The 18411-nt window shown below is 40.7% G+C and overlaps 1 protein-coding gene across 2 annotated transcripts in view; it reads left to right on the plus strand.

Moving 5' to 3' along the window:
- Positions 1-18411, plus strand: part of ak8 (adenylate kinase 8) — a 112144-nt gene that overhangs the window by 32084 nt on the left and 61649 nt on the right. Inside the window, exons 6-8 of one of the 2 annotated variants that reach the window (XM_067969774.1) lie at positions 10149-10230; positions 14667-14738; positions 17933-18133. In XM_067969774.1, the coding sequence (XP_067825875.1) occupies positions 10149-10230; positions 14667-14738; positions 17933-18133 (355 nt within the window). The remainder of the gene's footprint in view (positions 1-10148; positions 10231-14666; positions 14739-17932; positions 18134-18411) is intronic. The other variant, XM_067969775.1, reaches the window with a different exon arrangement.

The raw sequence follows: 18411 nt of genomic DNA on the forward strand, positions 1-18411 counted from the left end.
CATTCGGTTGACATGTTGGGGGAGATCTTGACCTTTCCACCCGGCAGGAATGGGGTGGTTGGGTAAAATCACTGCAGAGTACAAACATAGAAACGTAGAAAATTTTGTGGCACAGAAGGAGGCCACTCGGCCCGTCATGTTTCTGCCTGTTGAAAAAGAGCTACCCAGCCTAAATCCCACTTTCTAGCACTTGGTCCGTAGTCTTGTAGGTTACGGCACTTCAAGTGCGTAATTGAAGTACCATATAAATGTGATGAGGGCTTCTGCCTCTACTACCCTTTCAGCCAGTGAGTTCCAGACCCCTACCACCCACTGGGTGAAAACATTTTTCCTCAGCTCCCCTCTAATCCTTCTACCAATCACTAAATCTATGCCCCATGGTTATTGACCTCTCTGCTAAGGGAAATAGGTCCTTCCTAGCCACTCTATCTAGGCCACTCATAATTTATACACCTCAATTAAATCTCCCCAAAGCCACCTCTATTCCAAAGAAAACAACCCCAGCCTAACCAATCTTTCCTCATAGCTGAAATTCTCCAGTCCTGGCAACATCCTCATAAATTGCCTCTGTACCCTCTCTAGTGCAGTCACATCTTTCCTGTAACGTGGTGACCGGAACTGTACGCAGTACTCAAGCTGTGGCCTAACTAGTGTTCTATACAGTTGTAGCATAACCTCCCTGCTCTTTTATTCTATGCCTTGGCTAATAAAGACATTCGGTTGACATATTGGGGGAGATCTTGACCTTTCCGCCCGGCAGGAATGGGGTGGTTGGGTAAAAGCACTGCGGAGTACAACCTTTATCATCTGAATCATTGATTTTCTCTTAAATTGTATTCAGAGAACAATGAAAATGGAGAAATGTTCTGTTTTCTGTACAATACTGTAATTCTTTGTGTAGAATAAATTTCTACATTTGGGCATTGTAGATTAGAAAATACATGCATTGTATCCCGTATGCCTTCTTAACCACCTCATCTACCTGTTCTGCTACCTTCAGGGACATGCACACCAAGATCCCTCTGTTCTTCTACACCTCTCAGTATCCTCCCATTTATTGTGTACTCCCTTGCCTAGTTTGACCTCCCCAAATGCATTACCTCACACTTCTCTGGATGGAATTCCATTTGCCACTTTTCTGCCCACCTGACCAGTCCATTGATATCACAAAAAGCCAGAGCCCTAGTACTGAGCCCTGCGGAAACAGCCTTCCAGTCACAAAACCTCCCGTCGACCATTACCCTTCGCTTCCTGCCACTGAGCCAATTTTGGATCCAACTAGCCACTTCCCATGGATCCCATGGGCTTTTACTTTTTGACCAGATTGCCATGTAGGACCTTGTCAAAAGCCTTACTAAAATCCATGTAGACTACATCAAACGCACTACCCTCGTCGACCCTCCTTGTTACCTCCTCAAAAAATTCAATCAAGTTAGTCAGACACGAACTTCCCTTAGCAAATCCATGTTGACTGCTGTATTCTCACCATAGCCGCCATTTTAACTGCAGCTGTTTTTTTAGTCGTCCTAGACGCCCGCCAGAGGTAAACAGGGGCCTCTGAATATACGAAAATCGGATTCCTATGATGCAGGTAGGAAGGACCCTATTTTAATGCAAAAATCACGAAGTCCTGCCCAGTGCCCAATCCACCAATAAAGCCTAGCAGGTTTGGTTTCTCAGATCCACTGAAGTATGTAAAGGGGCACTCACCTGCGGGTAATTGGGTCACAGGATCTATATGCCGTAGTGCTGTTTGAAGTGCCAGGACAGAGTTCAGCTTCCATATCGCTTCTTTCTCACACTTTTTGCCTTGCTTACCTGCAGTAAGCTCTCTGCTTATCATAGGTGCTGCTAATACCAATTTCATTGATGGAGGAAGAAGAGCAGCAGCAACCTCAGTAACCTGCATGAGCAGCAGCTGTTCCTATTCTGATTGAACGTGATCGGGGATACTCATAGGATGAAATACCCAGCACACAAGGTGTACAGGCCAATAGTCAGGTTTTTGGATCTATCTAAATACCAGTGTATTGTGAGGCTGCGCTTCTCCAAGCAGTCTGTTGCAGACCGTTGTAGCTTCCTGCAACAGGACCTGCTGCACCAGGGAGCCATGCTTTGCCAGTGGCTTTCAAATCACCACACCCCTTTACTTATTTGCCACTTGCACATTCCAGTCTGTTGCAGGGGACATCTCCAGCATATCCCAGTCTTCAGTACAATGCTGAGTTAAGCAGGTCACCAATGTCCTGCTCACCAGGGCTAAGCAATACATCATCTTCCCCATTGACCTCAACAGTCAACAAGAGAGAGTTAGAGGATTTGGAGCAGTGGCTGGTTTTCCTTGCGTCTAGAGCGTCATTGCCAACATGTTGACAACAGGGCACCAGTCAACAGCATTTGTGAATAGGAAGAGCTACCACTCCATTAATGTCCAGCTATTCTCCGATCACAGAAACAGGATTATGCACGTTTGTGCAAGGTACCCAGACAGCTGTCATGATGCTTTTATCTTGCGACAGTCAACTATATCCCCAATATTCGACCCTTCACCAACACGGCAGGATGGTTGCTGGGGTAAGAGGTACCCACTGCACACTTGGCCCATGACGCCTGAGCATCACGGGCATAATCAATGCCATGAGACCATCCGGATGATTATTTGAGCACACCATAAGGATGCTGAAGCAGAGGTTCAGATGTCTGGACAGGTCTCCTGTGGGCTTGCTTCGATATTCCCCACATAGAGGGGGTGACTTTAAACCCCAAGAACAGGTGGGTTGGGGGCGGGTGAGAGTTGAAAATAGTTGGTTTTTGGGTCACGACCGCAACCAGGCTTTATTTCCAGGTTTAACGTTGGCATGTAAAAGTAGAGGCTTCCCGCTGGGAATGCAAAGTCCGAAAATTTTGTGGTTGCGACCCAAAAAAACAACTATTTTCAACTCCCTCCTGCCCCCAACCCACCTGTTCTAAGGGTTTAAAATCACCCCAGAGTCCCCCACATCACAGTGGTGTAATGCATACTGCATAACCTTGTCATCAGAGGAGCCTGCATTTAAAGGGAGGCAGAAAAGCAGGAGTCTTCATTGGGTGAAGACGACCAGAGTGAAGGTGAGAAAGCAGCAGAAGAAGGAGGGCCACCTCAACACCTTGCAGTGAGATGTGTGGGATCGGTTAATTGCTTAGCGATTTTGATGACCTGCCCTGAAAACTTACACAAAGCCCCTCTGCATTAACAGTCCTTGTTACATCCTTCACCACTCCCTTTACACCTGCATTAAAAAACACTGAAACCATTTAGCCAACTTCTGTATCAATGACAATGCAGACTCAGAAGCTGCTGTAAAACCACACTGCAGACCAAAGTGCCAATTTAATTCCAAACACAACAGTTGCCTTTTAATTCATTTCTTGCCCATGTTAAGGCTGGTGACTTTGAATCCTGTTGTAAGGGCATGGCTGCAGTGTCCCTGTCAGTCGCCATGCTATGGTAGACTGCGGAGTGTTGATGTCATGTGAGATGATATCACGCAGGCTGGAAGTGGATGGCTCCATACTTTCAGCCATAGTGCTGAAATTCTTTGGCAGTCCTTACAATACTTGGTATAACTGCTTGTGAGAGGCAAACAGTTTTTTTTTCATGGCTGGGCCCCTGAAGTACACATCTCTGTCCTGCTCAGCAGAGTTCTCTCCTGGGCTGTCCCTGCTACGAGTACCTGCTCACTCATGCTGGGTGTTACACCACATATAGACTGCTCTGGCTCACTAACTAACCTAATGTCTATGCTGGTGCTTGGGAGGAATAAAGCGCTTGACGGGGTAGCCGTAGGAGAATTGTCCTCCTCTGAAGTGTCTTCTGCAGGAAGCCCTTGCTGCTGAGAAGGACCTAGACGAAAGAGAAAGGGGATAAGAGTTACGATGTCATGGTGAGGTTGGACATTAGCAGGTGACTGTCTTGAGAATGCAGCTTGAAGTTGTGAAGCTTGCTGAATATTTGCTTAGGTGAATGAAGGGTTACAAGTAATATGCAAACGCCTTATTCAGATAAGCCACCAGCTTCACCTTCCCTGCTGCTCATGGCTTTGTCTGGGCCATTAATCTACAGGACTTTGTGCTCTGCTTGGGTGAGGGCTAAGTTGTTAGTTGCACCTTCCCCTCTCCCTGGAATTATGTGATGTTTTGTCTTGCAGAAAGAGAGGGTAAGAGTTTTTAAGCCGAACATGTTTAGTTTAGCCATCATGTTTCTGCCTTTCTCCTCCAACTGCCCATTTTGAAGGTGACAGCGAGCTGTATTTGGAAGAGCAGGATTCTCATTGGCTAAAAACCAGCTTTAAAGACCCGTGGCAGCCCACTTTTCCCAATTTTGATGCGTAAAAGCAATGTGTATATTCATCTGCAGCTCTCAAAGGACAATATGAATAGCTTTTTACTACACTAAAACAGTACTTCAAATAATCTAGTGAGAGGGACTGAAAGCACAAAGAAACTGAAAGAGAAATGAACACTTTTGTAAGATTATTACCAGAGTATGTGGTTATAGTAAGAATAGATAGTTTCCAAAGCTATTTTGTTTCATTTGTAAACCAATAAATTATTATAGTGGTGCATTTATGAACATAGGTAGTTTTCCAACTTTTCTGTTTGGGGGAACCCCTGCAAATATTGACAGATTCCCAGGGAGCCCCTGTCCTAACTTCCAAAGCAGTGTCAGTTATCCAAAGGAAAACGGGCTATAATTGTAGAAAACGTGTTTTATTTGTATACGGCAAGAGGAGCATCGTACTAGTAAATCAATAATTACAGGAATCTGATGGCATCTAGAAGTCTCATGACCCCAAGAGCTCCTAGGCTTCAGGGATCTGAGTTTGAAAACCTATCCTGTGTGTAAGATTGTAATTACTTCCACACTTTTTTACCTGGCTTTACTTCATGATAGACTGTTAAAGACCTGCTTCTACTATGTTATGACAGGAACATTTTCCAAAACAATTTTAAAACTCCTCCTGGTAAGCTTAAGTAGTTTTTAAAAATCCATGACTCATATGTACATAATCATGTTTGGAATATAACTTTAGAAGCTACACATAAAATAAGCAACATTTCAAAGAAAAAGAATGGTTGGTAATTGTGGCTCAGCCATTGATTTATCAAAATAATTCTTATCCTACTGGGGATACTGTACAGTATTTGTTGAATTGTTTATTTTTTTAATAGAAGAAACCAGTCAGTTTCTACATGAGGGAATAGAAGGTTATGCTGATAGGGTTGGGCCGAATGGCCTGTTTCTGTGCTGTTAATTCTATGTAATACATGAGGGCAAATATGCATGATACAATTCATAAATAAATAATGTTTCTTCCAAGTTTCTACCCTTTGGAGTCCATTTATTCCAAGGAAGGAGTCTCGTGTGTTACAGGATGAGATATATCTTGAATGAATAAATTTAATTTTGTAAGAAAAGCATACTGACGACACATAGCTTGTTTTTGCAAAGAACTATATGGGCTAAGTGGAATTTATTGGGGGGGGGGGGATTTTAACCCCCCAGGATGGGTGTCGGTGGCGGGAGGGGAGGTGGTTAAAAATTCAAAAATGGGAAACCTGATCCCAACCCACCACCAGTTTTAATGGAGGCGGGGGACTAACCTGCTCTCCAGAGATGGGTCCCTAATTTAAATATTTTAATGAGACCGCATGCCTCAAATTTTAGCTGTGTTTTAAATTTAATGGCTGCAGGCCAGGTTTCCCAGGGCTCGGGAAACCCGGCAGTTGGAGGGAGGCAAGAACGGCAAGATCCAACAGGTAAATGCTTTTCCAGCATTGCTTGTGGGCCAGGAGGAGCAGGTGTGCTTCCCCCCCCCCCCCCCCCCCCCCGGCTCACTAGGCAAATCTAATTACGATCGGAACCCCCCCCCCTCCCCAATCTCTCTGGCGCTCCCGACCAATCTCTCCGGTCCCTGACCAATCTCTCCGGCCCCTTCCTTCCCTCCTCCACGCTCCCTGGCTGCAGCCTGGTGTCGCAGGCCTTCTTGCCCAACAGCCAGCCAGCCTCTCAATTTGGCTCGCTGCAGCCAGGAAATGGAGTGCAAAAATTTAAATCAGGCCCTGCCACTAAATTTGGCAGGACCTCTGGCAAACATGTATTTCCAGGTTTCCCGGCCGCTACACCTACCTGTTACCTCCCCACCTCCCCGCCTCCTCGTAAATATCAGAGCCTTTTTACCAGGTTTCTTTACATCCTTATTTCACCATCACTTGTAAAGCAAGTTTCTTCAGAATTGTGAAAAAGCAAAGTGATCTGTGTTTGTCACTACTATGGCATTCAAAACACATTGAAATTTTAATAAAGAGTGCTCTTGAGATAATATTTAGGTCTATAAATGCGGATTTTCAAAGAGTGCAGCCTGGTAATACATTTACATTTACTTTAACAAGGGCATGTGGGAAATGACTATTTTCAGCTCTGTTACTGTATGTAGTCCTAAGAGTGAGTGTTCCATTAGCAAGATGCTCTCATTTGTAACTAACGAGTCTGTGCTTTATGCTGATGGTTTTACTGCTGCTTTGACTCTTATTGCTTTGCTTTTTTCTAGTCATAACATTTTAGTTGGATTTTCTTCCTTTTGCTTTTCATTATATAAATGAAATACACATGAGACTGATTCAATTTAGTGAATTTCTTTTTCATTCTGCAGTCTGAATCTTTAGCAGCTAAATCTGCTGGCAAAGGACTGATGTAAAAGCGATGGAGACATATAATATGTCCTACAAAATATTGTTAAAATGTCTTATTTGAAACTTGAAGAATGTTTGCCTATTTCCATCTGCAAATAGTACAGACATTATTCCACTGCACCTAAGAGTTGCTCTAGAGATCTCCTTGTTCTCACTTTTCCTAGCTTATTATCAACGCTTGCTAAATCATAGGTACAATAACCCTATAAGTTTGAGTTTGGCAGCATGCAGCTGTGATTGTACGAAATAACAATCATAATGTATCCTCACAGATGATATTGAAATAAGAATCAAAAGAAATACAGTTCTGTTTGAACACTGCGACCTGATTTACAGAATTCCCAAATTCAATCAGAGTTGAGTTCAGGCAAGACCGCACAATCCCATTGTATCAATAGAATGATGCTGATATATTCCCCACTTTTCTTTTTCTTTGCATCAATATATTGCAGTCGGAAACATCTTTTTATTTAGAAATCTAAAAAGAATTTAAGAAGAAAAGGGCATTAGAAAAATAAGTCTAGAAGTGACAGAAGCATGGATGAGAGATTCAGTGCCAGAGCTGTGCATGGAGGCAGGCGATGTTGTGGAGGTGGAAATAAACATTCTTGATGATGGATAGGGTGTGAATTTTGAAGCTCAGTTCTAGGTTGAACAGGATGCCAAAGTTTTGCATCGTTTGGTTCACCTGAGAGTGACTGGGCGGGGTGAGGGGGGTGGTGGGTGGAGACCATCAGTGGCAACAGAGTGTTGAATAATTAGAGGTTGAAACCAATGGCTTCTTGATGCTCAGTTGAACAAAGTTTATATTCAGTCATGATTTGATATCGGACAGCTGGTCTAACAGCACGGGGAGATCAAGGGATTTGGTGGAAAGATAGAGCTTGTTGTCATTGGCATAAATTTTGGAGATGACCCTATACCTGTAGATGATGTCATTAAGAATCAGCATGTAGATGAGGAAGGGGAGGAGGCCAAGGATGAATCCTAGGGGACTTCAGAGGTACTGTGCAGCGGTGGGAAGAAAAGCCATTACTGGAGATGCGTTGGCTGCACTTGGACAGGTAGGAATGGAACCATACAAGGGAGAGGAGATGGAGAAGGATGGCACAGTCTATATCAAACACTGCAGAGAGGGCAAGGAGGGAAACCACACATAGGTACAGAGGATGCTGTTTGTGACTTCGGCTAGAGCAGTCTCAGCTCTATGAGAAGGGCAGCGCAGGACAAAAGGGATTCTAATCGACTTTTGGGAGAGTTATGCACAGAGATGGTAGGTAATGACTCATTGAAAGACCTCACAGAGGAATCAGAGATGGCATAATAGTTGGAGAAAATAGATAAATATAAATTTATACCGTAGCTTTAGACAGGGGTACCTTCTGAATTTTTTACCCCACCAAAAGCATGGTGATTATCAAGTGAGGCTGAAGATTAGAAGACATTTTAAAGGAGTAATGAACATGTGGAATAGACTCTCAACAAAAACAGTGAATACTATTCTGATTTAACTCCTTCAGAAACCATTCCTTCAGAACATCAGCCATACTAAGGATTGGCACAGAGGCTTGAAAACTTTCTGAAACAAGACAGTTCATGTGCTCCTGGGAGAATCAATGAGTCATATGTAGAGTATAAGAGGAATAAAAATTGTGGTTAGTAGAATTAGATAAATATTCTGGGGTTTGCTTTTTTACCCTTGGTTTGGGAGAGATTTTACAGAGTTTATTTTCCTGGATATGTACCTATGGTTGGTTTCCCTCCTCAGAAGATTGAGTGGGTTTAGCAGAGTCCATAATGAGCCACATGTACATGTCACTGGCATGGACCAGCTTGCTGGGTTGAATGGCCTTTTCTTGTTCCACATTATTTCTTCTTATGAGACCAAATGAGTCTTACTGTAGACCTGTACTAAACCAGTTTCTTGTTATGAAGTACAGTTGCTGAGTACAAATAAAAAGTGTATAAACAGTACAATGTAGTCCTAATTAATTCAGCTCCCTTTTACTAAAGAAATTAGGTCTATATTTTCCCCCATTTGGTAATTTTAATGAAAGCATAGATGTGACTATAAAGGAGGGAACAACACTTTATATTCAACATTTGCTTTTTCACAAAAAGTATCAAAAAGAGTAAAAGTCCTCCCTCGTTTCATCTTAACATGGATTTGCTCTGAGGGGCAGGTGCTAGAGCAGGTTAGAACTGTAACCTTCCACCTCTAGCATTTGGATTTAAATGCAGCCCAGACTCATGAATAGAAGATTTTTTTTATAAGGTTGCTGAATAAAATGAGTTTGATTGATAAATTTCAATCCAGTTCTTAGTAAGTGTGAGTCCACTAGGGGGCAGGCGGCGGGGGGAGCTCAAGAGAAGCCACAAAGATGGTTGGTGAGTAAAATAGAAACAGTGGGCTACTCTTTTCTAAAGTTGGGGTTAAGATGTACTGCTATTACACATCTGGAGCACTTGATGCTGATGCTAAGTGCAAAGAGTGTCAAAATTACCAATTTCTCAACACTGACATTAACAGGTAGCTAATCTTGCGCTCTTAACAAAGCTGCATTGTATATTTAGTATCATTTAAGTAGTAAATTCTAGCACTGCATACTTCCCTCTCACCCCAATGTTTATATGTAAGGAGTCTTACAACACCAGGTTATAGTCCAACAACTTTATTTGAAATCACAAGCTTTCAGAGCTTTCCTCCTTCGTCAGGTGAGTGTAGGAGGATTTCATAAAGGTACAGCATATATAGTCAGAGAACAATGTCTGGTGATTACAGATAATCTTTCCAACTGCCCGTTATCTCACCTCGGCAGAGATATAATCAAAGCAATCAAAGGACTGGAATGGTGTTCAGACAGAGAAACATTACATACAAGACTACTGAATACACAATCGGTCAGAACACAAAGACAGAGAGAGAGAGAGAGAGAGGGTTAACCCCACCAGCGAAAAAAAGTTATCTGTTTTTAATACAACTGGTCATTCTCTCTCTTTCTCTGCCTTTCGGGTGTATCTCTCTCTCTCTCTCTCTCTCCCTCTCTCTGTCTTTGTGTTCTGACCGATTGTGTATTCAGTAGTCTTGTATGTAATGTTTCTCTGTCTGAACACCATTCCAGTCCTTTGATTGCTTTGATTATATCTCTGCCGAGGTGAGATAACGGGCAGTTGGAAAGATTATCTGTAATCACCAGGCATTGTTCTCTGACTATATATGCTGTACCTTTATGGAATCCTCCTACACTCACCTGACGAAGGAGGAAAGCTCCGAAAGCTTGTGATTTCAAATAAAGCCTTTGGACTATAACCTGGTATGGTAAGACTCCTCACATTTGTCCACCCCAGTCCATCACCGGCATCTCCACATCATGCCCAATGTTTATAACCAACTGCATTTCTGTTTATTTTCTCAGGGTTGGGTCCTGGTGGGTTTTCCCAAAACACGGGAACAGGCACTCGTATTACAGGAAATAGGAATTGCACCAGAACATGTTGGTAAGGTGGCATGGATAGGAATAGCAACGAAAAGCAAAGGTCTTAGAAATTCATCTTAGCAATAGAGCAATTCAGATCATTGTAGCCCAGACAGAATGGTTTAATTCCATATTTTTCCAAGTTATTTAATAGGCTTTAATGCTTTAGATGCAGGCTATAAAAGCATCCTCCTCTCTTCCCTGTGCATGCCCCCCCAAAAAGCCTTAAGTGTACAATGCTGCTCTATTAAAATGTAATCCAGTATTGTGAAATCACATTTCTACTAGCTCTGCTACACTTTGTGATGACATCACATCTTCTTCACCAGTTCTACATGAATTTTAAAACACAAATTAAATTTAGAACACTTTTTTTCTCTCTATCTAGCTAACCACAGATAAAATTGAAAAGCAATATTAGCCTTGCATTTGGCAGAAAATCCTTGTTGATGAGCTGTTTCTTTGAGTTAGGCAATACTATTGTAAATATACCTATACACAAACGTACTGATAAAGACGGATGGAATCAGCACAGTAACAGTCACTTTGGTCTGACTAAAGAGGCTATTGACTTAAAAATGAAAGCTACTAGTTTCTCCATGTGGACATCTACATTAAGAAACATGGTTACAAAAAAGTGGCTAAAATAAAATTGAAAAAGATAGCTGATGCATGGCCCCGATATTTATGGGGAAGTGGGGAGGGGGGGGCTGCTGAAGGTGTAACGACCGGAATTGATGTTGAATTTAACGGCAGGACCTCATTTAAATTTTTTTACTCTGTTTCCTGGCTGCAGCTAGCCAGATTGGGTCGTGCAAATTAAGAGCTTTTGATGCACTGCATTGGATGTTATCTTCAAAGAGTCCCCTATTACATCAGTGCAACATTGCCATCTCCCACCTTGACTATCCTTATGGCTTGTCTGATTGTGACCGACCATTTACTGCCAGTTGTACTGAATTCGAAGCCAGTTTTGTGGAACTTGTGACTGTCGGGAATTGGCTTGAGACTGCCCAAACTGATTTCATTTAGGACCCTTAACAGCTGTCAGATACTTTCATCCCATCTGCCTGGAGCTGGATTTAAAATCAGGCCAGTGTTAAAACCCACATCATCACCCGGTCTGCTGGACAATGGGTTTACTTTAGCCTTTCAAACTCTTTCTGTATAAACTTTTGTGTTTTAGTTATATGCAAGCATTGTGCCCGCTTAGTGATTGGCTGAATTTGTTTGACGCTGTCCCTGAGTGTGCCAATATCTAAAGGAATTCCAATATACAAAAAGAGGAATAGAAATGAGGAAAGCTGAAAACCTACAGGGAAGTAAATATATGAAAAAATTAATGATCTCCAGGAAGTCTGAGCATGATCAGGGAACACTAAAGTTATAAATATTACATTGTAAGCTTGGATCAGATTGATTCCCAGTACGTATACCGGTAAGAACAAACTTTTTTTTAAAAAGGTGAAAATGTATTGTTGCTTTGTTCTTCGTGTATTTGCACTTGCATGTTCAGGAAAATATACAACAAAAACAACTGGAAAACACAGGAAAAGTGTGATGTACAAAAGTCTGAAGCATGGCCTTAATCAGTTCACAGTTCAAACTTCAGATTGAACAGATGTTCGCTTAAAGTGGCCAAAAGGTCTGTAATTCCAACAGTACTGTAGCTAGCCATAAGATTTCATACTGGATCATATGTATCAGATAACAGTTATAAAATTTATTACATTTCAATTAGAGCAAAAATTAATCTGACACGTAAAAGCATAATAAAAATAATATTTCTTCTAATCTTGAGCAAAATGTTTTTATTCAGCTTGGTCTAATTTTTTTTTAACAGTGATTATGCAAATTTTTCTAGTTTTAAAAGACATCTTAATAATAATTGCATGCCTTCCTTGTCAAATTTTATATTTACAGTTCTTCTTAACGAACTTGTGAAATTGACATTTCGTTAATTACATGACAAATCTGGTAAGGTATAATTATTGGGAATACTTGTCAGAAGAAATAAAAATAGAGGTGTCGGGAAAATTATGCAGAGGAAACCTGGAGATAAAAAGAAAAATTACCTGGTTATTCTATACTTGCCAGTGGGTGGTGTTCTTGCAGTGTTGTACTAGGCAAATCCTTAACTAGTTGAATGTACTGAATGTTTCATTTCAGGTAACTATTTCAGGTAATCATCAGAGTTTGAAAAATTCAAGGGATTTAATAAACATCTTTGAAGCCTCTGTTGAATAAAAAGTTTCAAAGGAACACAAAGCTTTGTCCCAGACCTACTAAACAGAATAATAGATGATGGCAACTTGTGATATGGATTTTTTTCACTCATAAAGTTAAAAAAGAAGAGAGCGAATTTCTGTAGAGTGGATCTTTCACAGATGTAACACAACTCAGTTTTGCACTCGGCAGGGGTCATTTTACAAAATCCCGCTCCTGTGGAAAATCATGGGGTTGTGGGGTGCACATTCCGAAATTCCTGTTATGTTCTCCTGGTGGGTGAGACTGCAATTATGTTAAGTTATGTATTTTATTTTGCAGCTGTTGTCTAAGAGAAAAACATTTTGATATGGCCATGGCATATAATGTCCATTCAAATTCTGTGTCACATCATTATTATCTTTCCTCTGTGTAACACACTGCCTCTACTGCACTCACTATCTCTACTATAAAATAGCAAGCAAAATCATTTTTTAGGACTATCTACCACAGACCATCCCTGAAATCTGTAGAGTTCGATGGACCATAAAAATAGGGGTGGCCCTAGCACCTTACAGTCCACTGAAATATTCATGGGAAACATCTGCTGCCCAAAACTAGTGTCCAGCAGGCCCTCTTGACTCAGTGCGCCCAGACCCCAGACCCCATGCTGAGTTTGGTCCTCACCAAATACGTAGAACCATGATATGATTACACTTACTTGCAGGTACCATACAATTTGTAAAGTAGAATGCATTTTATAATGCATTGCAACCTGAGAAAATGTTTCGTCAAGAAATTTGGAAATACTACAAATAGCTCTCTGTAGGTCGAAGGCAGTAATCCAATTTAAGTCTTCTGTAGGCCGCCTTCTGATAAGACAGATGACTTATCAACTAGAATCAGTGATAATGTAACTCTTTTCTGAGGTGAATTGAAACTAATTGATTCACTACATGGTTTTGCCAAAAGTAGATAGGATTTTTAAAGGGCAATTTTAGCTACCATACACCCGCCTGGATTCAATTTACCAATAGGCAATGTCAACTGTGAGGGAGGAATATGCCTCTATTTGCATATTAATTTTTTTTAAAAGCTGTTTACTGGGCCAGTTTGTGCAAGCTGTTTTCACTCAGGAAGTTTTATTTTGTGATCCAATTAATGAATTTGTGCCTTGTCTATTCAGAAAGTATTACTGATAAATTCTACTGCTCATGTAGGATTTCTTTTTCATTGGCCATTCAATCTTAGATGAGCATATTGAGGACTATTGTCATAGCTTCTTCTCTTTGCTCCATCACAGCCATGAACCCTTCTTTTTCAGGTGCACTACAGCAGTAATACTGCATTTATGGTAACAGCATGAGTATGATGACATTGTACTCACCCCTGCTCTCTACATGTATGGTTGAAACATAGCTTAAGACAAATGTCTGCTCAGACTTTTTAAGCTAATTCATGCCACACACAGTAAGTCTAGAAATCTATGCGATGCCATGCTGCAACAAATTACTTGTAACTCCAGTGTAATATGAAAATGCTCGGGGGGTCCATTGGACCTCCTAGACACTAAAGGCCTAGAAATTCGTTGTAAAATGAGCACCTCAATGTTTAATATGGCGAGCAGCGTATATGCGCACATTCCACCCCTGAAGTGCACCGCCTGCCATATTGGTAAAGGATCCAGTATTGGCTTCCAGGGCTCACACCTGGAACAGACGTTAGGCCCTTTGCATGTGAAAATAGAGGGCCTAATGCCTGTTTTATGACTCCTTCCCGAAATTGGACCTGATCTGCATATTTAAAGAAGGCAGATGCCTTTTCTGCCAGCTCGGAAGAGCAGGTTAAAATGGAAGACGACGTGATCCAGGTAGGTCACCAGGCCAATTTTAACTGTCAACCCACCCCATTTCTGCTGGGTGGATAGGATTAAAATTGCTGCTAAGTTTTTAAAACTAATGAATACAATTTGTCAACAAAAGGTGACTTCTTATGTTTACCTGGTATCTGTAAAATGTCTTTCTAACTACAATCGCTAGTCCTGGGGAGATGCCAAATTGTTCCATCATGCAACTGTACATTGCAGTAACAGCAATAAGTGAATTATATAATTGTATATTAGGGCTCAACTCACTTTGAAGGTGGTGTGAGAGTTTTCTGTGGCTCAAAGTGGGTTCAGTATGGTTTCTGCTCAATTAATGATCCCATTGTAACTGTACAATTGAATATTAACTGCATCTTTTCCATCCATAGTCATACTTGATGCCCCTGATACTGTACTAATAGAGAGAAATCTAGGGAAAAGGATTGACATGATCACAGGAGGTAAGACATATTTATTTATTAACTCTTTATCAAAGGTACACCTTTTACTGCTGTGTAGCCATCTCCATTTCTCTCTTTCTCGCCACCCCCCCCCTCTTATATTTGGTACTTTTTTTACACTGCATTATTTTAACCATAGAAACTGTAATTTTCTATGAGGAAAAACAAATTGTTTTGTTATGCTTCTTCTGTATTACAGTTAATAGGGCATCTTTGTAGGAATATTGTTAGGAATCTTAAAATGGCCTGCATGTTATAGGAAAAAAAAGTTATGGTCTATTTGGTACCCCTAATGCAATGAACACATCTCATTTGTTTGTGCCCTGGGAAGGAGGAGACTTAAGAACACTGAACAATGAGGCTTGAAGGAAGAAAGATAAAAGAAAGGACTTGCATTTATATAGCACCTTCCACATCCTCCAGAAATCCCAAAGCAACTTTACAGCCAATTAAGTACTTTAGAAGTGGAGTTACTGTTGTAATGTGGGCAGCCAATTTTCACACAGCAAGGTTCCGTAAACAGCAATGAGATAAATGATCAGATAATTTTTTGGTGGTGTTGGTTGAGGAATAAATGTTAGATATAGGATCTTTTATGCCCGTAATCTTGGTTCAACAGTTCATCCAAAAGATGGCACCTCCCTCGGTACTGAGCTGAGGTATCAAACTAGATTACGTGCTTAAATTTTTTGAGTGGGGCTTGAGCCCAGAACCTTCGGATTCAGAAGCGAGAACGCTACCACTGAATCAAGGCTGACACTTGCAGGCAGTCATCTGGTTGTTAGTGAAAAAAAAAGAAATTTAATAATTGAAAAGAAGCTGACAAACTCACACTGTCTTTTGTTTCAGTTCATTCCATCATACCAGTTATTTTGCAATTAGTTCACTCTGATTCCTTTGGTATAGGTACAAACACAGGTGTAACTATCAGTTCATTAGCTGCTTACTTAACTTTCATCCCTGTAATTTAGTTATCATCATGGGAATCACATATGGACATTGTCTTAAATGTGGAGCCTAGTTTCAGCTTCTGTTTAGGTATATACATTATTGTCAAAAAGCCCACCCTCTGTCCTCTCTATCAATTGCGCCACCACGAACCTCCCCTTTCTAGCCAATGTCCTCACAGCTCCACACTGAATTTTCTGTTTGAATCCCTTCAGTCTGATTTCTGTTCTACCCGTAGTACTGGTCAAGTCAGTAATTACATCCTTTGTGACCTTGACTGTGGTGCTTTATCCATCCATTTCTTCCTTGAGTTCAACATAGATGACCCCTTCACCTTCCCTCACTGTCTCTCCTCCATGGTCCAGCAATGAGGCACCACACTTTAGTTGCAATCCTACCTGTCCTAATATAGCTAGCACATCACCTGCTATGATTTCTTTCTCCGCTCCTGCAAGTTCACCATGGAAATACCTCAAGCTTTCACCCTTTTCTCTCTCCTACGCCCTATCTACATGCTGCCCCACAACATCATCCATAGGCATGGACTCATCTTCCATATGTATGCTGATGACATCCAGCCTTATCTCTCGACCACCGCACAACTCCACAACCACTGCTTGTCCAATATCATGTCATGGAGAAACCAGAACTTTCTCCAATTTAATACTGGCAAGTATGAACAAATCCTGTTTGACTCGTGCCAAATCACACTCTAACGTCCGATCCCATCCTCTCCCTCAGACTGAACCCATGGGTGTGCAACCTTACTAATGTTCTTTTTGACCCTGATCTAAGCTTCACATCCCATAACCTATCAATCGCCAAGACTGCCATCTCCAGTGCCACTGGATGTTCACCTATGCCATGATCATGTACAGGTTTGAATTCTGCAGTGCTCTTCTCACTAGCCTTCTAAGCTCTACCCTCCATGAACTTCAACTCATTCAAAATTTTGCCATCTGCAATCTTTCCTCGCTATATCTTGCTCGCCTACCGTCTCTGACCTCACTGAGCTCCACGTGCTCTCCATCTCTCAACACTTTGAATTGAAAATACTCCTTATTTACAACTCTCTCCATATCTTTGGAACCTTCCCAGCCCTATATTCCAGTGTGGATCCTCAGTTCAGATCTTCCAGCTCTGGCTTGCTGTGAACTGTCCCTCCCTCTTCCCTTTGCTGAGATGTAACAAAGGCAATTGTGAGTCTTCTTGAGACTTTGTAGCCAGTGAAAGTCTTGAATTAAAATATGATTGCGATTTTGTTTTAAGGTTGAAGAACTTTTACTAAATACTGTCACAATTGAATTATTTGCTATTCATTCAAAAGGAGTAAAAAAAAGGATCTGGTTTTGAGATAAAGAGAAAAACAACTGCAATGTGTGTTAAATTATCTATACCTTCTCTTCTTTTATCTTACACATATTATGCCCTTCCAATGCAACATGAGTGACACAGGCTACTAATTTCTTCAGTCAATAATTCTGCTCCCTGGTCAGCTGTACTCTGTGCCAATTGCTAGTTTTTTCAAATTGAGGGAAGTTAGATTGCACTAGAAGTTGAAATTATGTTGTTTTTTTAAATGAACATATTATCCATTGTCTACCAACTCATTTAATGTAACTATTTTGAATTTATTATGTTCCATCATTTCCTTAATCTTTTATATCTTATGCTTTTTTATGCAATTTGCTGTTTGAGAGATTTTCAACATTGAAATTTGTCTCGTAACTGGGGCATATTAAAGGGTATTTATCATTGTCCCCATTAAAATTAAATTAAAAGTATTTTCAAAGAACTATCTTTGAAACTTGGACTATAAATGCTCAGTTCTGGATATCACTAACTTTTTTTTAATCACTGTCCTTCTAAGTAGGATAAATTATTGTTCTGCAGAAATCTTTTAAGTATTTTTATAGCACTTTTCCTATTATTCATTCGTTTCAGATACTCTTGCATAATTGCACTCCTCCCATCATCAGCTGACCCAAGTGTATGTTATTTATCACCAACTTAGATGTTCAAGTTATTGGTAGAATGTTCTCAGAGAAAGTGTTAATTACTGAATAAGAAAGGCTACTGACACATCTTGATCAGCCCATATATATGTGTAATCAATTAAGTGGTTTTTATATTTTTGCTTTATTGAACAAAGTTGGATTATCGTTCCTTTAAACACAGTAGTTGTTATTTCATATCACACATTAACAATGCGTTTTTCAAATTTTACCTTTGCCTCTATACTTTAGAAATATATCACGTAACCTTCAACTGGCCAACATCCATTAAGGTACAGAAGTGCCTTGAGAAACCTAATGGGATAACAGAGGAAGAGACTGTAAAAAGAATATTGGAATACCGCAGAGTCAGTCATGGGATACTGAATAGCTACAGTAAAAAATACCATATCATTAATGCTGATCAGCCCAGTATTGATGTTCTTTCACAGGGTAAGTAATATTACATCAACTACCTTTTTGTAAGAAAAGCTAGTAAGGGACCATCTGTATTGCTGAGAGCTGTGGTTCTGGTAGCAAGTGAAATCATGAGTGGAACTGTGGATTGCACATCTTTTTATTTCTGAGAATTGGTTTGAAACCCAACCCAGAGATGGGACTCTCCAATATATGCTTTATGAAAGGTTCCTAATTTAAAATGAGTTGGGGCATTCTGTATAAAATCCCTAGTAGGCATGTGTTTGCAACATAAATTAGTAACGTTTTTCAAA

This window comes from Heptranchias perlo, chromosome 31 (genome assembly GCF_035084215.1).
Source record: "Heptranchias perlo isolate sHepPer1 chromosome 31, sHepPer1.hap1, whole genome shotgun sequence".
Classification (NCBI taxonomy): Eukaryota; Metazoa; Chordata; class Chondrichthyes; order Hexanchiformes; family Hexanchidae; genus Heptranchias; species Heptranchias perlo.